This window comes from Branchiostoma floridae, chromosome 19, assembly GCF_000003815.2.
Source record: "Branchiostoma floridae strain S238N-H82 chromosome 19, Bfl_VNyyK, whole genome shotgun sequence".
Lineage (NCBI taxonomy): Eukaryota > Metazoa > Chordata > Leptocardii > Amphioxiformes > Branchiostomatidae > Branchiostoma > Branchiostoma floridae.
The window spans coordinates 2,546,864-2,571,638 of NC_049997.1; the positions used below are offsets into that span (position 1 = coordinate 2,546,864).

Consider the following 24,775-nt stretch of genomic DNA (forward strand, 5'->3'; position numbering starts at 1 on the left):
ATACAGTTTGAGCTACCAGCGGCACAGGAGACTATGAGAGATACCGCAAGCTGATCTATGCTATTGAGGTATGGTTAATTCGTTGCATCTTTCAAATTAAAAGAATGCAATCTATTATGTATCATATATGTATATCTTCATTTTGTGTCAAATAAAGTTTACTTGTCTGTATGCTTGGTTAAATTGTATGTGCTGCAGATTGTTTAAGAACTGTAATGAAGAGTTCTTGCCGTGATAGTGCAATTGAAAAAATTATTCCGCCATTTTTTCCAGGTGGGGTTTACAGTGCTGTTTGACCTGGAGGTGGTGTTTAAGGTGTGGTGCCTCGGTCTCCATGGTTACTGGAAACGATCGCTGCACAAGTTTGAGCTGATCCTGGCAGTAGGGACAACCCTGCACATCCTACCTGTGTTCTACTGCTCTCAACTCACTTACTTCCAGGTCAGGTTTTAGCCATATTTGAGCATAGAAAGTTGTATAGACAAAGGATAATGTATTCAGCACCAAGGACAGACACTACACATCCTGCCTGTGTTCTACTACTCTCAACTCACTTACTTTCAGGTCAGGATCAAGTCATGTTTGTGCATAGAAAGTTGTATAGACAAAGGATAATGTATTCAGCACCAAGGACAGACACTACACATCCTGTCTGTGTTCTACTGCTCTCAACTCACTTACTTTCAGGTCAGGTTTTAGCCATATTTGAGCATAGAAAGTTGTATAGACAAAGGATAATGTATTCAGCACCAAGGACATACACTACACATACTACCTGTGTTCTACTGTTCTCAACTCACTTACTTCCAGGTCAAGTTTTAGCCATATTTGAGCATAGAAAGTTGTATAGACAAAGGATAATGTATTCAGCACCAAGGACAGACACTACACATCCTGTCTGTGTTCTACTGCTCTCAACTCACTTACTTTCAGGTCAGGTTACAGCCATATTTGAGCATAAAAAGTTTTGTATATACAAAGGATAATGTATTCAGCACCAAGGACAGACACTACACATCCTGTCTGTGTTCTACTGCTCTCAGCTCACTTACTTCCAGGTCAGGTTACAGCCATATTTGAGCATAGAAAGTTGTATAGACAAAGGATAATGTATTCAGCACCAAGGACATACACTACACATACTACCTGTGTTCTACTGTTCTCAACTCACTTACTTCCAGGTCAAGTTTTAGCCATATTTGAGCATAGAAAGTTGTATAGACAAAGGATAGTGTATTCAGGACCAAGGACAGACACTACACATCCTGTCTGTGTTCTACTGCTCTCAACTCACATACTTTCAGGTCAGGTTACAGTCATATTTGTGTATAGATAGTATGTTCAGCACCAAGGACAATCCCTTTCCATAGCTACTGTGTAGTAAGTTAAGAATAATTTTTTGTGTCAAATGCAAAAGTCATAACTGCTCACAACTCACTTACTTTCAGGTCAGGATCGAGTCGTGTTTTTCCAGAGACATTGTGTTCAGCACCAAGGACAGGCCCTGTTAACAGTTAATCTGTAGCAGTTTTGGAATGATTTTTTTATGTCAAATACAAAAGTCAAAACTGCTCACAACTCACTTCCAGGTTAGGGTTGGGTCTTGTTTATACATAGGTAGTGTGTTCAGCACCAAGGACAGGCCCTTTTCATAGCTAATCTGTATTAATTTTTGCATGATTTTTCTGTTTCCAATGCAAAATTAACAGAAACTTGTGTATATGAAAGATAGTGTATTCAGCACCAAGGAAAGGTCCAATTCATAGCTAATCTGTAGCAATTTTTTATAATGTTATTGTGCAAACATCATAAAAATTGTGTGATCAAAAATGGCTGTTCAGTATCAAGGACAGACAAGGTTAGTCTTCAAATACCAGAATTCTGAGCCAAAATTCAGATAGACGTTTGATGTCATCTACATCTCTCTATCAAGTCGTATTTTCATAGACAGCACGAATCATTTGTTACCAGTCAAATAAATCTTTGGAGCGTTCTCTAGTCTGCCACATTCACGGCCACACTCCCTTGGGAGTACAATGGTGGCAATGTTTATGTCGCTTCCTTTTGGTTGCTTTTCTACTCAACAAACATTTGAAGACCCATATTCATAGTGTTTATGGAGCTTTATTTATGTGTATCATGGCAGATGTGTGACTGCTTGGAAGAATTCGTATAGTTAGCAACACGAGCCGCCAATACGCAGAGGCCGGTGATCGCAGTGATTCAGCACTGTCAACATTACTGTTAGAATTCTGTTTTACAAAAAAACATGAAGTAAATATGTTGAAGTATACTTGGAATGCAAATTAAAGCTGTGTGCATGAACTTGGTTTATTTACCTTTTTAATCAGCATAGTCAGTGGCAACAAACACGGTGTACTTATGGATAATAAGATCAGCAAAAAATCCGTACCGTCTTATGACGGGGACCGTCTTAGGGCGGCCCCCGTTAGTATTACAGGCTCTAGAAATACAGGCTCTATAGTGCAGGCTCTAGTAGTACAGGCTCTATAGTAGTACAGGCTATAGTAGTACAGGCTCTAGTAGTACAGGCTCTATGGTAGTACAGGCTCTATGGTAGTACAGGCTCTAGTAGTAGGCAATTTACGGGTGATTTGTGGGTGATTTTTATTCTGGATTCCACAGGTACTCCGTGTGGTAAGACTGATCAAGGCCTCGCCTAGTTTGGAAGACTTCTGCTATAAGGTATGCTTCAATATGCTTTCTCGTTTTGTATTTATCACCTTCAATATTAGTACAGAGTATAATTATGCAGATAGACACTTAAGTCATAACACTGTGATGCACTGGGCTATTACATGTATGTTATACAGCTGTGGAACAATTGTTCATCATTTGTTTTAGGTATTTTTGCCAGTTTTGGGTTTCAACTAAAACTGTTCTGGCAGCCATTTTTTCACAATGACTCGGTCATTCTTAGAAATGCAATGATTTTCATAAACCATTGCCAACACAAAATCATCCATACCTGTACATGTGCTTCTGATGCAATATCACCTCCGAGTGTTGTGTTTTTTTCCTGTAGATATTTGGTCCAGGGAAGAAGCTGGGTAGTCTGGTGCTGTTCACCATGAGTCTGCTAGTGGTGGCCTCTGCCGTCAGTCTGCAACTCTTCTGTTTCATACCATCACTCAAGGCCTTCACTACATTCCCTGCTGTGAGTAAAAAATAGCTTACCTGTCTGTCTGTCTGTCTGTGTGTGTGTGTGTCTTTCAGTCTGTGTAACTTGCTTTCTGTCTGTCTTGATGGCTGTCTTTCTAGATGGATGCCTGTCTGACTGACTGTCTTGTCTGTGTGGCTTTGTCTGTCTGTCTGTCTGTGTGGCTTTGTCTGTCTGTCTGTCTGAGTGTCTATCTGTCTGTCTGGCTGGCTGAATGTCTGACTGTCTGTCTGTCTGGTTGGCTGGCTACCTGTCTCACTCACTGTCTGTCTGGCTATCTGTCTGGCTGGTTATTCTACACCAATCTGTATAAACAGTTTAACATATGAACAAAGGTTTGTCCTTCATTACATAATGTAAGTCAAGCAGAAATGTCAGTGTTCTCTTCAGAAATCTTGTGGTTGTGTGAGACTGGACAACAAATGTTCATACATATGCTCAAATGTTCCCCCTTGCAGGCCCTGATGTCCATGTTCCAGATTCTAACACAGGAGGGTTGGGTGGAGGTCATGGACCATACCATGTGGGCCGTGGGGGAGACATACGCCCCACTGGTTGCAGTCTACTTCATTCTGTACCACATGTTCACTGCAGTGGTAAGATGTAAATTTATTCGTTCACTTTTCATTCGTTCATTCATACTATATTTGCATATGTTCTGCCATGGTTTGCTTAAAAATGGATTCTGATGATATAGAATCACAATCTTTAAGGTACACGTGTTTAGTCAAACCTTTGGAAATAATCGCATATAATTTATACTGAAAGACAATCTTGCTATATGACCAACTTTTGGTGGTCCCTAGATAAATTTCCCCTTTGGTCCCAGAGTGGTTCTTCTATTGACTATATTATTACGGTAACACTAATTCACCTTTATTCATTGGGTAACCTATATCCGTTGCTTTTAAATGCAGGGTACGTTGTAGGCACATCAAGTCGACAGGCAATAGTTTTAAACTGCAATATCCTGAAAATAGTGCAATTTGAAACTAACGTCCGTCGACGTGATATCCCCAAATACCCTGTTTTTAAAAACAACGGATATAGGTAACTCAACGGATAAAGGTGAACTAGCGTTATATTCTATAGTCAATAGCCATGTCAAAGATATAAAAAAATTACTCCTTTTGATATATATAATATAGTTATCTTTAATGTTTCTTTTCTTTGCTATATTACAGATTGTGGTGAGTTTGTTTGTAGCAGTTATTCTGGACAACCTGGAGTTGGATGAAGACCTCAAGAAACTCAAACAGGTGAGGTTGACATTTCAGCTCATTGATTGGTTAGGAGTTGACCAATCACAGGACACCATATTCTCACTGACCTTCCCTTCAGTTTAATGTAACAGCTTTAAGTGGAACGTGTTATTTGTATATTTGGTGAAAAAAAACTGAATTGATAGTTGAGGGAATATTATTTTGCAGCTGAAGGCGAGAGAAGAAGTTGCAACAAAGCAGAAACTTCCTCTACGGCTTCGAGTATTCGAGAAGTTCCCGTAAGTAAACAGTCACGCTCTATCTTGTGGTTCAATGAACTGCCAACATTTTACATAAGGACTTGTTGACACTGTCATTAATTTGCTTATTTCAGACAAAGAAGTTTAAGAAGACTTAGTCAAATATTAAATATAATCTCAAATATTGCAAGAGCATTCTTGTTGGAAAGTACATATTATCTTAGTCTTAATTGGGAACATGCTGGAGACAGTCCTTGGATCTGACTTTCAGGAACAAGCCTCACATGATCAAACCATCCAGGCTGCCTGCTGACTTCCCTCTGCCAAAAATCAGGCAAGTAATTTACTCTGGTCACAAATACAACATTCCATGTCTCCAGTCAGTCTTACAGAATATTCATGAAGACTGTAAGAATTATTTTTGACACCCCTTTTAATGTAATTTACAGCCAGCTTGTTTTGCTCTTACTGGTACCTTTCTTGTGAAATAGAATAGCCTTCAGTGCAAACAAACTAACAATTGAACCAAGTATAGACAAACTAGCAACAGAAATGTGATTTTTTTTCCTTCCAGGGAGAGTTTCATGAAACAGTTTCTTGAGTGGACAGTTACTGTGAGAATGATGCTGAGGAAAAGATCCACAGCTCAGGACACCAAGGGCCTACTGTCTCAGGCCAAGAAGGATAAGCTAGGACATGGAAAGGTAAAGAAAACCAAAGAAGTTGAAGTCCAAAAAGCAGTTTCTGAAGCAACTGGTTTTGGAAATGGTCAGATTTTTCAGATAGCCACTGACACTGTGAAAGATACCGGATGGCTGTCTCAAATGTCTTACCGTTTCCAAAACCATATCCACTTGCTTGAGTAACTGCTTTTTGATGGATCTTGTTACCTGGATGTCTAACTATATCAATGAAGTTTTGATACCTGGTTGAAATATTTTTTTATTTTTTTGTGAATTTCTCTCTATCTATTTTGGATATCTCACTGATTCTGTCTTATGCATTTTCCACTGGTTCTCATAATTCAACAGATTCATTTTAATAGCAGGGAGTTGAAGACAGGAAATGAGATAACCTATTCTGGGACCTGTTAGTGTCCTTAACATTGATATAAATACTAATAGCACAGGGAAAACAGCCACTTTACTGCTTTCAAACTACAATGGATACACATTCAAGAAAACAAAAAAATGCATAGAAAACAACCCTCCCCCACTGAGATAATGAAGTATTCAACAATAAGAATTGTTCTATTGTCTAATAACTACTTCTAATCTATGTATGTTGTGAATATTAGTAGATATTGATATTGAATTGTGTGTGTAACTGTAATAATTATGACATCCGAATAATCTTTGATTTTCCAGTTGCTGTCCAGCCCTGTCCAGCCCAAGACTGTCAACATGATAGAGAAGAAGGACAGGGTCACAGAAGAAATCAGGTAATGTCAATTGAAAAAAAATTGTTTCAGTGAGGCAGTTTAGAGCTTTACGATTTCCAAGGACTCATAAGTATTCATTCTTTCTGCTTCTTGAAATATTACTGAAACCAAGCTGTAAAATGCATAATATTTGAATATTTTGTAGCCAACATAGTTTTATAATTTGACCACCTCTTCAAAGATATGATCAATATAATCATAATAGATAAAACCAAAAGTGGGTGGGTGTTATAAAAAAAAAATTTGACCAATTGCTGATTGGTCATGATGTCAGTGTTGATACTGAAGAAGGTGACAACATTAATTTTGTGTTGGAATGATGTTGAGCATTCTACTATAAAAAGTTTTATGCATTTTTAACTTAATGTTCATTTTCTTCTACAGGGAGTGTAACGAGATAAAGCAGTCGTCAGGCTTGACTATGCCACTGGCCTCCACTAGTCCTAGTCTCCTGGGAATACAGCACCAAATAAGGGCTGACAGAAAGTAAGTAATGTTACATGTAGTTCACCTTTATCCATGGAGTAACCTATATCCATTGCTTTTTAAAAACATGATATCTAGGGGAATCAAGTTGATGGACGGTGGTTTCAAGCTGCAGTATTCTAAAAATATTTCAGTTTGAAACCACCGGCCATCGACTTGAAATTCTTAAATATCCTGTTTAAAAAAACTCGGATATAAGCGGATAAAGGTGAACCTTTCATTAACAAAATACTCAAAACATCATACAGAGGAGCTGCAAACAAAAAACCTACATGTAACGCTAGTTCACCTTTATCCGCAGGGTAGCCTATATTCGTTGTGTTTACCAACACAGTATTAAGTGATATCAACTGGACCGACGATGGGTTCAAGTAGTAATATGTTCAACATACAGTGGAAGCCAGTTAATTGCACCTCGGATAAACGCACACTTCGACTAATTGCACGGAATCCCCAAATCCCAAACCATCTTCCATTCACTCCATTGTTAGTGACTTCGCTTATCTGCACGACAAAAAATCACAAACGCCGGATAATTGCACAAAAATGTGCCAAACATCATCTACAAATTGACAGAAAATGCGGGCTAAAAATCGTCATATGCGTTACAAGTTCTTGACAGACAGTCGGAAACCACACAGCGACGCCGGTCCTACAGACAGACATAACACTCGCCTTCGGCGGTGCATTGCTTTAGTTTCGTGATTAGGAAGCTACATAAGGTATACAATAGCTTACTTTAAGTTTCGATTTCAAGTGTATTGCAGTTTGATGTTTCATGAAGACAAGTATATGACCTACGTTCGGAGCACAACAGGTACAGCACTACTGTAACACGTAAATAAACTGTGCGTTGTAACTTCTGAGAGGACCTCTCTTGTGCGTGTGATGTAATGGAGTAGATCACATGGAGAACTGAAGGAATGCAAACTCAAAGCATGTTCGTTGTCCTTTCTCTATTTTCTTTGCAGAGGGTCATGACAGCCTTCTCGGGACTAACTATATGTACGTTATGAATGTCAAATTTTTATTATGCTACCTTCCATACCACCTCTCGGCCCCTCCGCCCGTGGTGGTGCGGTCCAAATGACCAACTCCGCATTATCGCACACGCCGGATAATTGCACGAAATTCGTTGGCAAATTGGGTGCGCAATTAAGCGGCTTCCACTGTATTATAGTTCAAAACTATCGTCCGTCAATTTCATACCCCTAAGTACCAATATCTGAAAGGAACAGATATATGTTACTCCGCGGATAAAGGTGAACTAGTGTTATACCACCACTTTCACAGGATTCTTGGTCTATTTCTCTCCTCACTAGTCTCTTAGTATTGTGGGCTGATATGTTATCTGACAGTAGTTTTGTTTCTTATTCTAAATATGTACTGTTAAATCTATCTGCTTACTTATAGTCTAGGTCAAAATTTTCTGTTGGATGGAAACACAAGACTTTGTAATGATCTTTTGTTTGGTAGGTCTTTGCGCCACAATACCAACAAGGACAACAAGAAGGCACTAGAAAGAATGAAGGACACTAGCCAGGTAAGCAACAACATGTTATTAGCACCTTAAGGTTTAGTAATTGTGCTAAATTATTAGTCCGTGTGGAATAAAGTCTGCTGCATTCCACCTAACATGCATTGGCATAATACCGGTCATAAGCCTTATACCGGTCGATTAAAAATAGTGGAACTTAAAGAGATCTAAACATGCAACAATAGTTATTTCTGAGGTATGCACACTTCAGACATCTAGGTGTCCAATACATCATTTACAAAGCATCGATAACAATGCATTCGAAGACAACAAGGCCAAAAGTTTTCAGGTCATTTTCGGGGCAGGCGAGCTCGTCGTGGGACAAACACACTGTCACGTTCATCGCCAGATTTGTAGATAATAATCACATGTGCTCACGGCACAAGACGAGCATGATTCAACAACAATCTTGAATTTCTTTTGGTGACCTACAACTCGTGTAAAAGTATGAGGAACCGTTGCATTATCGCCCAGATCTACGGCTGAATGGGTCAAATTGAACGTACGCCGCCATTTTCCCGCCATTTTTAATGCTACGGCCAGCAGTAAAGTTTTACGTCATAGCGGTTGTGACGGATCAAAATTAAATGAAAATTCTTGTCAGTATACGCCCATTTTCTCATGACTTTTTGTATGCTCATGCAGATTTTTGTTTTGTGCAACTACTAACAGGAAAGAAAGGAACAACAGAGGATGTATAAAGGTACATAGCGGCAGTTAATTGTGCCGTGTTTCGTTCGACCGGTATAGTGCACCCCCTTCCAACCACGCGCCCGTTCTCCGTGCAATTCCGCAGTGTGTTCCAATTACAAATATGTTTTTAGCAGGACCAGAGAGACAAAATAATTTACACAGAAGAAGTGGCAAAGGTAAGCTGTAACAGCAACATGTAACTGGAGAAAATGATGCGTTGATCATTTGCCAAATTAGCATTGCTTGAGAAATTGCAGTAAACCGACCGGTATTATGCCAATGGATGTTACCCTTTTTGTAATACAAGTCAAGTAGAGTCAAGTTTATTGCACAACGATTGTGACAGGTACAATGTATGGCAAATAACATGTATTACTAACAACTACAAACTATCTACATCAGTATACTTATCTAACATAATAGAAAATATGGCAGCATAGTGTATTTTACATTGTTAAAGCACTGCTTCTCTTTTGCATATATGTTCCTGTAAATTATTGGAAGTTGAGGCTTGTTTGAAACTTTGACAGGAAAGAATTCTGTTTTCAGTACCAAGGACAGGCCCAGTTCATATGTTTTCAGTAATTGTTTCTAGATTATTTCTATATTCTACTTACAATTCAAAACTCATAGTAACTTGAATGGGCAGAAATAGTAAGTTCAGCACCAAGGACAGCATCTATTCACAACTAACTCATAGTAATTCATGAAGTATTTTCTTTCTCTCAACATGTTGTTTGATGCATGGGTGTGTTATCCTCTATACGAGTAGGTTTTTATGAAATATATGAAACAGGTTGACAATGAATGTAATGCCAAAGTTTACCTTTATCAATGGGGTAACTTATATTTTTATATCTGTTGTATTTAAATTCAGGGATATAGGTTGAAGGACAGTGATTTCAAAGTGCAATTTTGAAAACAAATGTAACTTGAAACCACCGTCCATCGGCTTGATATCCCTAAATACCCTGTTTTTATGTACAACAGATATAGGTTACAACGCGAATAAAGGTTAACTAGCGTTATGTGTGACTGATGTTGTTTACAGGATAACCCTCCAACCCTTGGGTACCGCAGAGATGCCAAGGAGATGAATATCAAACTGTTACATCAGAAGAGACAACAGGCTGAGCTCAAGAGGTACAGTGGAAATGTGGTTGAATTAATGAATGGCTTTGTGTACTGTTGTCTAATACAGCTGTGGTACAATTGGATATGTTAAACTTTGTAGTTATGTGTTTGAGAAATCCAGGCAGCAGAATCTTCAATATGATGGAGGTTGATACCCTAAACAAAATTAAAGAAGAATACAGTCAACCCTGTGCAAGTGACCACCTGGCCCATGATATACAGTCAAACCTGTACAAATGGCACAAGATATAAGGGCCACCTGGACAATGTTACAACTTTTTGGTGGCCCTGTAGGCAAAGCTCCCCCATTGACACAAGTATTAAGAATCCTGTCTTAAGTGACCACCTGTCCACATAGACTAGATTTTATTGGTCATCTGAGTAGTCTTCTTGGTTAGTTCTGGCCATATCTAAATTTGTGCCAAAATATGTTGTTCTCTCACTATGCAATTTTGTTGCTCTCTCATGCCAATCTAAAAAAAACTTAAATTATCATAACTCATCTCAAATCTATGTACCCCTAGAGTTTGTGGTGCTGTTCATGAAGACTGCTTTGTATAAAAACAATCTTCCCTCACAGGAAAGTCCAAGAAGAGGAACTGAGGGAGAACCATCCCTACTTTGACACACCTCTGTTCTTCTTTTCGGAAAACTCCAAGTTAAGACTCATCTGCAAAGCCATTGTGTATGCACGATATTCCAAGTAAGTTCTTATTAACATCTCCACAGCTAGATATAAACAATGTTCACAAAGGTTAGGTACCCGTGTAGAAACATGAGAAAGAAAGTTGAACATGCTTGTGTAACTTAAACGTTACAAAACTTGTTTCTCTGCTAGATATTTATACAAACTTTATGACCCTCTGTTTACTGTCTTCATTCGTGTAGAATGATTATGACAGCAAGACTGTTGAAATATTTGTTTAGCAGGTTGTGTGCGTAAAAAAAATTTCAATTGATCTACCAACCTGATGTTGGTTACATAGAGAAAGAAAGCATTTTGAAATTCATCCATTGCACAAATACTGTTCTTTTCAGCACCAAGGACAGGTCCTGTTCATAGCAAACATAGTTAGTCAGGGGTTATTTTTTTTTCTCAAACATTGCAAAACTTATAATTTGAAGACTTTTGAGGGACTCTATTTCTATTTCTAGGACTGTCTCAACCAAGGGTGGACTGTTGACCAACAGAATACAGTGAGTACCAACTGTTACTGATGTGGTAATAAGTTAGTCATATAAGAATTTTTACTGTGTTGTAAGGATTTGTGATTGAGTACAGAGCGCTAACAAATGACATCGCTTGGAATACTATTGGGCACATGTAAGATAATACCAACAGTTTACACAGTAACTTAAATGTGCTTAAATGTGTGCTTAAATGTGTGTGTTATTTTCCAGTAAACTGCTTGGTGTTGTGCCCTACATAAAGCAATGGAGTACAGAGAGGGATGGAGGGAAAGAAAGTACCTAATACATGTAGTATGATGAATAGGAAGTTAAAAGCAATAGCTTTCACAGTAACAATGCTAAGATGTGTATGTTATTTTCCAGTAAACTGCTGGGTATTGTGCCCTACATAGACTGGGTAATGATCATCATCACGATCTTGTCCTGTGTGTCAATGATGTTTGAGACTCCGAAACATCGCATCTCCAACACACCATCCTTACAGGTGAGATGACCAGCTTCCCCTCATGTTCCCTTCGCATCTTTTCCTTAATGGCATTACGGAAGCAGTGAAAAGTGCACTTTTTTGGTAGTTGCATGTATCATTTGAGGCAAAAGCTTATTAGAGATTTAACAATGTGACAGTGGTCTTGCACATCTTAATTATGGTTTTGTTTTTCTCTTTCCAGATTGCTGAGTACACATTTGTGGTCAGCATGAGTGTGGAACTGCTGCTGAAGGTGCATATAGTTAGTTATACTTACCTAGTTATATTTTCTTCATACTAGATATAGGACAAATTTCTCATAGTTTCAAACATGGTAAAAACATTTGGAAGCTACATGTATGCAGGATTGACAATGAAAAAGGAATTGTTTATACCTCCTAGATTTTTTTCTCTCATATAAAAACTCCTAGAATTTTGAATGTAAAAGGACAGGCCCTATACTCCTTTCTGCCATCGCCTGTCTCTAAGTTATGCTAAGAGATAGGTGATGATTTCTCTGTCTCTTAGAATCTCATGGAAACTTGAATGGACATAAATAGTCTGTTCAGCACCAAGGACAGGCCCTGTTCACAATGTCAACACATGTGCAACTGCTTCCAGCCTTTCATATCATGAAATTTGTGACTGTCCCAAACATTAACAGCCTATCTTTTAAGGTACTAGATTTGAATTGCCATGGGGTTAGGTAGAATGGAGAAGATTAAACTCTCAGACTACCCAAAATTCTTTTCTCTACCCAGATCCTGGCTGATGGGATGTTCTTCACACCAAAAGCTCTGATCAGAGACTTTGGAGGAGTCCTGGATATTTTCATCTACCTGGTACTTATGTTTTACTGCTTGTTATGGTGGATGGCACTATCAAGTTGCTCGTAGAACTGGTCTTTGACTTCAGAGGTAGCCTGCAACGTTGGCGCATAAACACATAGAAGGTGGACAGGACCCTCGTGCGTAGAGAGACGTAGGGTAATGATCCTTTCTGTGCCCCCTGTGGGTGGCTCTATCTTGTTCAGCAAGGTGTTTCTGACGGCAAAGCCGACTCCATGTTCTCTAGTGTCTTCCATTCCTTTTCCTTTCCAGAAGAAGGTGTAGGAGTCCTCCTTAAGGGAGCCACTCTCAGGAAGTCGTGTTTCTTGCAAGGCAGCTATATCTATGTTTAATCTGTAGAGCTCACGATCAATCGCTGCAGTCTTGCGGATGTCCTCTATATCCGTTAGGTCGTCGGACAGGCCAGTGCGCATAGTGCGAACATTCCAGCTACCGATACGAAGGGCTGGGGTCTTTTGTCTTCTCTTTTCATTTCTTTCTTGTTTGTCTGGTGCGCGGCATACGATCCACTTGTCGAGTAAGACTCTAAGCTCCAAGCACCCGATGGAGCAGGCAGATCGTGACGGGTCAGTACCTAACTGGCCGGGGGCTGCCCGGCTTAAAGCGGGCGGTGACTGACCAATAGGATTACGAAGATCCTTCCCACTGTCAAAGGCAACCCGTGGCGTCCCGCTTTACGTCAATTTAGCAGGGACTTATAACCCGTAAACTGCTGTCTCCCGGTTTGTTTCTCACCCCCAGCGATGGGGGCGACTGGAGTGGCCTCTCCAGAGTGCTAAGCCTGGGCAGATTTATGGAGGACCTGCGCTGCCCAAAAACACAACAGGACCCCCCTCTCGACCTCACCGACGTGGTCCAAGGGAACGCGAAGCGTGACACTTGGCGTTGGTTTGGCTGCAGGAGTTGCCGGAAGGATGACAGAGTTTGACAGCCAACCGCCTCACGTACTCCACTCCGGGTTTTCTGTCTGGGTTAACTCCCGTAGCCTTTCCCAGGACTGGGTATAGCCGCAAGGCAGCGGAGGTTTTTGAATCAGGGTTTTCCTTCCCCTAGACGAACTGCCATCCAAGGCTGACGAGCTCCGTCTACCCGCGCTATTTGCCCATAGCTGGGGGTCTGGTTCGCAGGCATCAGGGCGTGTCCACACGCCGGTGGGCCATGCATGCCGTGCGTCTGGGGGCCAGACCTCCTCCGAGCTCCCTGCAGTTTAGCCTGGGGCCTTACGGTGCCCAGTTTCCGTCTGTAGCCACGAGGAGGCACTGCATGGGGACTTGCTGTGGAGAGGCTATGTACTGGCAGGAGAGACTTACGCACTCGGCTCTCTTTTCGCAGTGCTGCGAGCAGCTCCGCTAGCCAGCGGTGAGGGCTGAAAGCGAGAAGTGGCAAGCACACTACCGCTACGCCTACACACTAGACGCATCACACAGCCATTTACAGACCTTCTATGTGTTTATGCGCCAACGTTGCAGGCTACCTCTGAAGTCAAAGACCAGTTCTACGAGCAACTTGATAGTGCCATTAGGAAAACCCCAGCATCAGAGCATATCTTCATTCTGGGAGACTTTAACGCTCGGGTAGGCTCTGACCATGAGTCCTGGCAGACCGCGCTGGGCCATCATGGGATTGGTAAAATGAATGAGAATGGGCAAAGACTCCTTGAGCTATGCTGCTACCACAACCTCTGCGTAACAAACACCTTCTTTCAGAACAAAGCTATCCATAAAGCGTCCTGGCGACACCCCAGGTCGCAACACTGGCACCAGTTGGACCTAGTTATCACACATCGAACTTCTCTTAACAGTGTGTGCAACACAAGAGCGTACCACAGTGCAGACTGTGATACCGACCATTCTCTTGTTGCCTCAAGGATAAAGTTAAGACCCAAGAAGCTGTATCATACAAAAACAAAGGCCAGCCAAGAATTGATGTCAGCAAGACCATGCTACTAGACAAAAACCAGAAGTTCCTAAAACGCCTTGAAGAAACATTGTGCAACACCCAACTGCAGGACGCAGAGCACAGGTGGGACACACTGAGTTAAACCATCCATAGTGCAGCTGTCCAGACCTATGGGAAGAAGGAGCATAAGAACACTGATTGGTTTGAAGCAAACATCTCAGTGCTGGAACCCATCATGGACAAGAAACGCGAAGCTCTGGTTAGCTACAAGCAAAACCCTAGTAGTCAGAACTTGCAGGCACTGAAAGCCGCCCGACACAAAGCCCAGCGGGTCTCACGCCGCTGTGCAAACAACTACTGGCTCCTGTTGTCAGAGCGCATCCAGCTTGCTTCAGCAACTGGAGACATCAGGAGGATGTACGAGGGCATCAAACAAGCCACGGGCAAACCAATTAAAAAGAGTGCACCCCTCAAAGCAAAGTCAGGAGAGATCATTGCTGACAAAGACAAACAAATGGCACGTTGGGTAGAACATCACTTGGACATCTACTCAACAGAAAACCAAGTCTCTCAAGATGTACTAAACAACATTGAAGACTTACCTGTCCTTGTAGAGCTGGATGCTGAACCCACCATTGAAGAGCTTAGTAAAGCCATTGACTCCATGTCAAGTGGGAAGGCACCGGGTGAGGACAATATCCCAGCCGAGATCATCAAGTGTGGAAAACCTGCCCTGCTAAAACCACTACATGAGCTGCTATGTCTCTGCTGGAAAGAGGGCAAGGTACCCCAGCCAATGCGTAACTCAAAGATCATCACTCTGTATAAGAATAAGGGAGACCGCACCGATTGCAACAGCTACAGAGGCATATCTCTGCTAAGCATCGTGGGAAAAGCCTTTGCCAAAGTAGTCCTCACCAGACTTCAGGTTCTGGCCGACCGGGTCTATCCAGAATCCCAGTGCGGTTTCCGTGACGAGAGGTCTACAACAGACATGATTTTCTCCGTACGCCAGCTTCAGGAGAAGTGTCGGGAACAGCAGCGGCCGTTATATATAGCCTTTATAGACTTGACAAAGGCTTTTGACCTCGTCAGCAGGAAAGGCCTGTTTCAACTCTTGCACAAGATTGGTTGCCCCCCACAGCTGCTTAGCATCGTCATCTCCTTCCATGAGAACATGCAGGGTGTGGTTAGTTTTGACGGGGAAACCTCCGAACCCTTTGCAATTCGGTCTGGTGTGAAACAAGGGTGTGTCCTGGCCCCAACCCTGTTTGGGATTTTCTTCTCTCTCCTGCTGAAGTTCGCGTTCGGTAACTCCACACAAGGTGTCCATCTACACACCCGCAGTGATGGGAAGTTATTCAACCTGGCCCGACTGAGAGCCAAGACAAAGGTTCGCTCAGTCATGATCAGGGATCTGTTGTTTGCTGACGATGCAGCACTGGTCGCACATGCTGAGCATGAGCTACAGCAGATGATCAACCAGTTCTCTCATGCCTGCAGGGAATTTGCGCTGACCATCAGCATAAAGAAAACGGAAGTCATGGGTCAGGATGTCCCACAGCCACCCATCATCACCATAGGCCCAGAAGTGCTTGAAGTAACAGAGCACTTTACATATCTTGGCTCTACAATCACAAACAACCTGTCCTTAGATAGGGAAATAGACAGACGGATAGCTAGGGCGGCGGGGGTGATGACTCAACTTGGAAAGAGAGTGTGGAACAACAACCACCTGACACTTCACACAAAACTCGAAGTGTACCGTTCATGCGTTCTCAGCACGCTTCTGTACGGTAGTGAGACCTGGACCACATATGCCAGACAAGAAAACCGCCTGGAAAGCTTCCATCTACGATGCCTAAGGCGCATTCTTGGCATCACCTGGAGGGACAGAGTGCCCAACACCACTGTTCTGGAACGTTCCTGCTCCTTGAGTATCCATCTTCTTCTCTGCCAGCGACGTCTACGCTGGCTGGGACACGTATCCCGAATGAAAGATGGGCGCATTCCGAAGGACATCCTGTTCGGGGAACTAGCAGCAGGAAAACGCCCAGTAGGCCGACCGGCACTGCGCTTCAGGGATGTCTGCAGGCGTGACATGAGACTAACTGACATTGACCCAACCAGCTGGGAACAGATTGCAGAAGACCGCACCAGATGGCGCAACACAGTCAGGGAGGGTCTTGCGAAGGGTCAGGCGAGACGAATGAAACAACTAGAGTCAAAAAGACAAAGACGCAAAGAAAGACTGCAACCTGGCAATTCATCTGAATATATATGCCCAAACTGCGGACGCGACTGTCATGCGAGGATTGGGTTACAGTCCCACAGTCGACGCTGTCAACCGCCCTAATTTCAAGGAGAGAGTGCTACCATCATCTGGAAAGATGGAAGGATGCCTACTATGGTAGTCATATTGTGATGGTAGAAGAAGCCATACAGTTGCCTTGAAGGGGCATTCCACTCCAGACGGGACTGTTATTTTCCGATAGATATTAATTGTAGATGTGACAAATGTATGCTATGTACCTTTATACGAAAGAGAACCCATTAGCCCCACACGCATCAAAAAGCATTCAGTCTTCTACAAAACTCCCCAAGTACCCTCTAATTAAATTAAATCAATCTCAGCCTATGGCTGAATACAATGTGCCTGACTTAAGTTAGGATACAAAGCTAATTTCAGGGGCGCTAAGAAAAACACGTCTAGATATGTGTTCTTTGATATCTCGTAAACAATTGACCTTCTTGGTGTGCTAAGCGCCCCTCATTTATGCCGAAAATATTCACGATAAAGGAAGTGTCTACACCTATAGGGAATACATGGGTAGGGTCTGCATGGGTTTAGTGAGTGTCATATTGTTTTACAAACACACATTGCGTAATTCGCCACAAGTGGAATTCCACAAAAGTTCGACTGATCATGTATTCATTGATACATCATCTATTGGAAAATAACACACCCTTCTGGAGTGGATTGCCCCTTTAAAAGTCTGTCTTGAGTCATGGTACATCTCAAAATAAATGATCTGCCATTACCTGCATTTCACAATTTGCAATGACTTTGCATTTTTTGATGAAACTGTTTCCCCACCAGGTGAGTTTGATCCTACTGTGCTGGCTGCCGACAAGTGTTCCACCTCGCTCTGGAGCTCAGGTATGGTGCACACCTCAGTTCTTCTGCCTCTGTGGTACTGTGTGCTGAAACTCACATTGCTAATCTTCTGAAAAATATTGACAATTTAGAGGTTGAAGAATGTGCAGCATCAAACAGAGGACAAGACTAAGTATAGATGTACATGTATGTCAGACTCTATCTCTTTTGTATGTACATGTATGTCAGACTCTATCTCTTTTGTATGTACATGTATGTCAGACTCTATCTCTTTTGTATGTACATGTATGTCAGACTCTATCTCTTTTGTATGTACATGTATGTCAGACTCTATCTCTTTTGTATGTACATGTATGTCAGACTCTATCTCTTTTGTATGTACATGTATGTCAGACTCTATCTCTTTTGTATGTACATGTATGTCAGACTCTATCTCTTTTGTATGTACATGTATGTCAGACTCTATCTCTTTTGTATGTACATGTATGTCAGACTCTATCTCTTTTGTATGTACATGTATGTCAGACTCTATCTCTTTTGTATGTACATGTATGTCAGACTCTATCTCTTTTGTATGTACATGTATGTCAGACTCTATCTCTTTTGTATGTACATGTATGTCAGACTCTATCTCTTTTGTATGTACATGTATGTCAGACTCTATCTCTTTTGTATGTACATGTATGTCAGACTCTATCTCTTTTGTATGTACATGTGTGTCAGACTCTATCACATGCTAATTGGCTGCACACAGGAACAGGTTGCTGAATCAGTTACATAAAAAAATATGTATTTTCCTTCATGTTTTTTCCCCAGCTGCTGCTGATATTCCGTTGCCTGCGTCCGGTGAGAATTTTCCGGCTGGTGCCACACATGAGGCGTGTCGTCATGGAGCTTCTCAAGAGCTGGAAGGAGGTGGCCATGGTACGGACAACTGTTAGATAGATGATATACAAATGTACGTACAACTCCGTTAAAATGTAACTACGTAACTCTGTTCAGTCATGCTGGACAGAAACATGTAGAGACACTGGTGTCACCTCTCCTAGGACGAACTTAACCGAACTGAACAAATGTTATTGGTATGGAAAAGTGTAAGATAATTTATGTAGTTGCAGTGAAAGATAGCTAGACTTGGCCAGTAAATTGCACCTTACCGGATATTGGAATCATTTGTTTGATTTTTTTTTAGTATTGGGACACCAGATGATCTTTGTTTGCGAAGCCAAGCCCAAAGAGAGAGAGATCACATATTAAATAAAATACAACATGCACATGCATGGTGTATTCTCTCTATATATAGGCCGATCTATGGTCAGGCTGGTACCACTCGGGTGCTACGGAATACACTGTGTACCATATACCATGTACCGTGAACCATACAGAGGTACCAATAACACATGTGGACCCTATCTCTATTACTGTATATTCCAGGTGTCCATCCTGTTGCTGGTGCTGATGTTTGTATTTGCCAGTTTTGGGGTACAGCTGTTTGCTGGGAAGCTGGCCAGGTGTAACGATCCCACTATCACTGTCAAGGTAAGGCTATGTTCAACTTGATTAAATCAAATTGAGGGCATCTGTGTGCATATCAATTTTGTAAATGTTGTCCCCCCAAGATTTTGACCATACTGTAAGTCATAAAATGCAGCTGCAAAATGAGAAAAATTTGTTTTTGAAAAAAATCAAAAGACAGAATGTAGAATGTAGTCAATCCTAAAGTAAAAAAAAAAAAATGACTTGTGAAAGAACAAAATGAATCTATTGTTCAGTCTGTATACCAACCTAACTCTACTAAGACTCCACTAGATTGGTGACTAAAACTAGATTGTTGACCAAATCAATGATACATTTACATATATACGTACATGGTAGTAAGTTTCTTTGTCCTTAGACAGAAATGACATAATCTTGATGTATTTTGATGGCTCTAGGAAAAATGTGTTGGAGCATTCTGGAGAAAAATGCATGTAACCAAGTTGCCCATTGGTCAGATGGACAATCATGACCACGCTCCAAAAATGCTGGTGCCGAGAGTTTGGTAAGAAACATCTTACCACATTGTACACATATCATATGCTGAGCATGTAAGCACATTTTATTTTCTTATCCTAGACTGTTATCATTGAATTTCTTAGCTTTTGGTTGATGATAACTTTCTGTTATTCAAGACAGCTTAATTCCATTAATGTGTGCTCTAGAGTATGATGCTAATTCTATAAGGGGCCTAATCTCTCATCAAGCTATTGGCCTCGTAGTCTTAACATCTTTCAGAATATCAATATGGATTTTTTTAAAAATTACTATAATGTTCATCAGATAGAATCAGCTAGTTCATAGGATGTCAGTTTTGATTTCTTTAGATGTTATGCTTATTTGTTAAAATTATTAAATGTTTTTGTGCAAGAAAGATTTCTGAGGGAAGATTTTTCTTCCTTGACCCTTGCAGGGCCAATCCCAGAAACTTTAACTTTGACAACATTGCCAATGCCATGCTGGCTCTGTTTGAGGTCCTGTCATTGGAGGGTTGGCTGGAGGTCAGGGATATCATGGTGAAACAAGTCGGACCAGTATGTGTCTGACCTCTCATCTATTGCTCTTAGTTCAATTGTTTTATTAAATATATGTAGTCTAAAAGGGTGGAGTGTATCTTATCTATTGTGACAAGCTTAATCTGTCTTACAAAATGGATTGGGATATCATGGTGAAACATTATTAGAAGGACTGGTATGAGTCTGACCTATCATCTCTTTCTCTTAGTGCAGTAGTTTCATGAAATATATATAATCTAAAAAGGTTAAAGTGTATCTACTGTGATAGGCTTTATAAACCGCCATTATTATACAGTAGAAGCCTGGTTGAAGTTAATTGCACACATCTGTTAACTGCATGGAACCCCAAAATCCAAAACTGGTGTGGTCCAGCTGGATGACATTGCATTGTCGCACCACCTTGATAATTGCACAAAATATGCTGGCAAATGGGGTGTAAACGGCTACTTTTGTATTCGAAAGTTTGCTCATCAGGTTGCAGCTAAAATATGCCATAGGTTTGAAACTAAAATTCATTGCCTTACTAACTTTACGTTGGTTAAGCCCCAACTCAATTCGGCCTTTAAAAATCTTTCTACTGCGTGCTTTCTTTGGAATAAATGCATCAGCTAATAAAAATGCTTTGAATGAGGCTCTTACACTAAACTGTGTTACAAAATGGATCTCCTTGATTTCTCAACATGACAATAATGCTGTTTGTGTTGTTCCCCAGTACCATGGAATCTACATCCATGTGTTTGTATTCCTGGGCTGCATGATCGGTCTCACTCTGTTTGTGGGAGTCGTCATCGCAAACTTCTATGAGAACAAGGTACGCATATCTGAGAATTTCCAACAACATATGGAGATGCTTTGAAATAGTACTTTGCTTGATAATCCTATTATATTATGACTTTAATAGGGACAATACAATGTGAACACTAGGCAGCTAGCTAGCTGATATTATAATAAGCATATATATATATATATATTAACAGATCAGAAATCCAGTTACAAACAGATGTGAACACAGAAAAGGGGCCATCCTCTAGAAAGTTTGAAAACTTCTTTAAATTCTGACATACGCTAGAGACACCTCAACGCGTTAGGACTTCACAATCAACAAACAATTTGATGCTTCAATTTAGCTCTAAATCTACATTGAAAAGACACAACTGTTGTATTGTAGTCACTGTGTTATAACATAATGATAATTCTGACATGATATCCTCCAGGGCTCTGCTCTGCTTACTGTGGAACAGAGACGTTGGGTGGACCTCAAGAAGCGTCTGAAGATTGCTCAACCTCTGCACCTTCCTCCAAGACCAGGTACATTTGTAACTATGTCTTAGCTTCATCATTGTTCCCTAGTAAATACTATCATCAGATTGGTAGATCATAGGATGTCAAAGTATTTTTCACCTGGACCAAATTTTCCTCTAAAAGTTTCCAGTTCACTTTGGCAGGTTGCAGTAAAAGAACAAAAAATATCCTTTCATTGATGGCTCTCCTAGTGGCTTTCGACAATACTGCAGAGAAGATTTTTTACACCTGGTGCTCTGGACATGCTATGGTGACTGTCATGATTGTTAAGTCAGCGTGGTAGATATCTCTTTTGACAAAAAATAGGTGGTGTAGGTTTGGGCCATAGCAGCTTTTTGGGGAACTGTAGAGGCCAATCTTTTTTAATGCTTCTGTCCAATGGCATGTACCTTGGCAGGGAGACAGTGATCTTAACATTATGGTTCCACTTATTGCAGATGGTAACGGACTGCGTGGAAAACTGTACGACATTACCCAGAATGCTGTGTTCAAGAGGTTCATTGCCCTGCTGGTCTTGGCCAATTGCAGCCTCTTGTCTGTCAAGGTATGTTCTGTATATTCAGGTCACAAATTGTAAACAAGCTGACACATATTTACCCCCCTTTACACATTGGCCTCAAATGGCTGAGTGGTTAGGCCTGTGGACACATTATCAAGGGTTTCCATTTCTGGCATTCAAGGCTTACCAGTGCATTCTTGGGAATGGCACTTTCGTCACTCCACCCAGGTTTAAAAAATGGGTGCCTGACTTTGGTTGTGGAGGTATAAGGCGGTGGAAGGATAGGGATGGACTCCACCTTTCAGTGCCCCATAGCGTACAAAAAGGTTATGGGACTTCTTCTATACATACATGTGTATACCTTTACCTTATAAATATTATTCAGAGACTCTGTCACCTGTTTAGCATGAAGTATGAAATGTGTGACTTGAGGGTCCACATATTAAATCTTGCTATATTTCCCCAGTGGCGTGTCAATGCAGACAGCACCATTCCATTGGCCACAACTTCTGTAGTTTTCACTACACTGTTTCTGCTGGAGGTGAGTTTGAATATTTCCCTTGGCAAAAAATATACCTTTTCAATTAAATGATATGATGATTAGTACAATAAACAAAGCGAATCTGAGGATCAGTTTTACCTTTGTTTTTCTAATACACGCTCGTTAATTCCACTCTTAATTCCCCAGGTTGTGATGAAGATCATCGCCATGGGTCTGCCTGGTTACTGGCAGAGTCGGCGGAACCGTTACGACATGTTTGTCACCACCCTGGGGGTCGTCTGGATGGCCATGCACTTCTCTCTACAGGTGGGCCTGAAATTTTACAACTTACAGTAACTGTAACAGTTATAAAATTTGATCTCTGTGCTAACATAAGCTAACCACTTCTCTCTACAGGTGAACCAAGTCTATGTTTCTGTAGTTGTAAAGTTTGTTCTAACACAAGCTAAACACTCACATAGTATGTCACCACGCTGGGGGTCGTCTAGATGGCCATGCACTTCTCTCTACAGGTCAACCATTAGTCTAATTGTTTATGGTTATAAAGTTTACCCTTTGTTGTAACACAAGCTTAACATTGACTTGACCGTAAGAAATCAGCAATTTGATGGTGTGAAATTAGCTTTAGCACATGGGAATAGCCACTTGGCTACAGATCAATTCCAAATACATACAGTCAAACCTGTATTAGCGGCCACCTTTGCATAACGGCCACCTGTCCATAGTGGCCACTTTTTGTCGGTCCCTTGGATTTGTAATGATTAAGAGATAGGCTTAGCGGCCACCTGTCCAACGCGGCCACGGCCACACGATTTCCGGTCCCGCAGGTACAAAAACACTGCCGATTACGGCCACGCGGACCGCTGATCTATGTTTCGGCACGCGTTCGGCCATATCCAGCGGCCGTATCGTCACCCTACGCCGGATTTAAAACCTCTTTGAATTATTTTCAAAACAAAACTTCGTAAACTGGCGCTACGTACCGGCTGACAAACGAGGTCATATAAGGTCAATAGACGACACCAATATTACGGAGGTAAATTGTGTTAAAGTTACGTTCTAATACACTATCACTTAGGTTAATTCACATCACAAAAATTTCTAAATAAATTGTTACAAAGAGAAAACAGACTATGATGGATTTTATTCTTACATTTATTAAGAGATAAGTCTAAAATGACGTGACTTTTCTTGTGAGTACCACATTAGCATAATGCGCGAATCTGACGTGTGAACGCGAGCGGGAACACACGGACGGCGAAGTATCAAAGGATACAAGACGAAAGATCAAAGAAATATGACGATACCGGTCTCTTCAGACAATATCAACTGTAGAACATTTAAAACTTTTTATAGCTTTTGTTTTCTTAATACATATAGTGTAAAAATCATTGCAGTACATGTACAGTACTGTATTATGTGAATAAAGATCATTGGGTACTAAAACCATGTGTAACTTATTGCTTGTGGTCAATTAATTAGCATATTCTCTATAGTGGCCACCTCTCTATAGTGGCCAATTTTGACCAGTCCCTTGAGTGGCCGCTATAGACAGGTTTGACTGTACATGTATTAGTAAAGTTTGGGGACAAAGTACTGTATTCATTATTCAATTACTGTACTTTGCTGTGTTTTTTGCTGTTCTGTTCTAAAAATAACATTTAAGAGTATTTCAGCACCAAGGACAGATCAACTAAAAACACACCATATTGAAGATTTGTATGGCTTCAAAATGTTGTAATTGGGATGCCTGTGCTGTTCTGTTATAAGGATGAGACCCAGAAGTAAAATCAGTACCACGGACAGATCAACTCCAAACACACAATGTTAAACTTATTTATGTAAGGGTAAGGACAGTTATATCAGTGGCTGTTGTTCTCTTCAGGATAACGCTAATTTACCTTTATCTGAGGGGTAACCTATATCTGCTGTATAAAAACAGGGTTTTAAGGGATATCAAGTCAACAGACAGCCCTTTCAAACTGCAATATTTTGAGCATAATGCCAATTTAAAACCGCTGTCTGTCAACTTGATATCCGGATCCCTTAGCACCCAGTTTTTAAAAACAACGGATTTAGGTTACCCCTCAGATAAAGGTGAACTAGGGTTAACTCTGGGCAGTTATTAGTAATTCTTGTTCCATCCTTCCATACAGGATGAGTACAGTAACACTATGGGAGCTGTGGTCATCATGCTGAGGTTCTTCTCTATCACTGGCAAACATGTGAGTACAGCTTTGTTGCTTTTAGTATTCAAGCCGATTTGTCAGGATTTTGATGTAACATCAACTCTCATAAATTTCCCTGGGTGCCATAATACTGCCACATCAAAAACATTGTTATAGAAACTTTCTCAAGATTGTCTTGAACATCTCAATGTCTGAAGTGTATACAGCTTAACATCCTACCCTGAATACCACTCTCTCTAGTAGCATGTATGTCTTTTGAATGGCTATGTATTCAA

The 24,775-nt window shown here is 41.0% G+C and overlaps 1 protein-coding gene across 1 annotated transcript in view; it reads left to right on the plus strand.

The window, feature by feature from the left end:
- LOC118407062 (sodium leak channel non-selective protein-like) overlaps positions 1 to 24,775 on the plus strand; it is a 45,603-nt gene that overhangs the window by 12,082 nt on the left and 8,746 nt on the right. Inside the window, exons 12-40 of the mRNA XM_035807480.1 lie at positions 20 to 68; positions 274 to 441; positions 2,647 to 2,706; positions 3,047 to 3,178; positions 3,640 to 3,777; positions 4,366 to 4,440; positions 4,612 to 4,682; positions 4,915 to 4,977; positions 5,218 to 5,347; positions 6,011 to 6,084; positions 6,469 to 6,570; positions 8,047 to 8,113; positions 9,852 to 9,943; positions 10,515 to 10,637; positions 11,090 to 11,131; positions 11,489 to 11,609; positions 11,794 to 11,844; positions 12,353 to 12,433; positions 17,439 to 17,498; positions 18,273 to 18,380; positions 18,891 to 18,995; positions 19,391 to 19,497; positions 19,906 to 20,026; positions 20,721 to 20,819; positions 21,223 to 21,316; positions 21,748 to 21,854; positions 22,276 to 22,350; positions 22,498 to 22,617; positions 24,468 to 24,536. Of these exons, the coding sequence (XP_035663373.1) occupies positions 20 to 68; positions 274 to 441; positions 2,647 to 2,706; positions 3,047 to 3,178; positions 3,640 to 3,777; positions 4,366 to 4,440; positions 4,612 to 4,682; positions 4,915 to 4,977; positions 5,218 to 5,347; positions 6,011 to 6,084; positions 6,469 to 6,570; positions 8,047 to 8,113; positions 9,852 to 9,943; positions 10,515 to 10,637; positions 11,090 to 11,131; positions 11,489 to 11,609; positions 11,794 to 11,844; positions 12,353 to 12,433; positions 17,439 to 17,498; positions 18,273 to 18,380; positions 18,891 to 18,995; positions 19,391 to 19,497; positions 19,906 to 20,026; positions 20,721 to 20,819; positions 21,223 to 21,316; positions 21,748 to 21,854; positions 22,276 to 22,350; positions 22,498 to 22,617; positions 24,468 to 24,536 (2,704 nt within the window). The remainder of the gene's footprint in view (positions 1 to 19; positions 69 to 273; positions 442 to 2,646; positions 2,707 to 3,046; positions 3,179 to 3,639; positions 3,778 to 4,365; positions 4,441 to 4,611; positions 4,683 to 4,914; positions 4,978 to 5,217; positions 5,348 to 6,010; positions 6,085 to 6,468; positions 6,571 to 8,046; positions 8,114 to 9,851; positions 9,944 to 10,514; positions 10,638 to 11,089; positions 11,132 to 11,488; positions 11,610 to 11,793; positions 11,845 to 12,352; positions 12,434 to 17,438; positions 17,499 to 18,272; positions 18,381 to 18,890; positions 18,996 to 19,390; positions 19,498 to 19,905; positions 20,027 to 20,720; positions 20,820 to 21,222; positions 21,317 to 21,747; positions 21,855 to 22,275; positions 22,351 to 22,497; positions 22,618 to 24,467; positions 24,537 to 24,775) is intronic.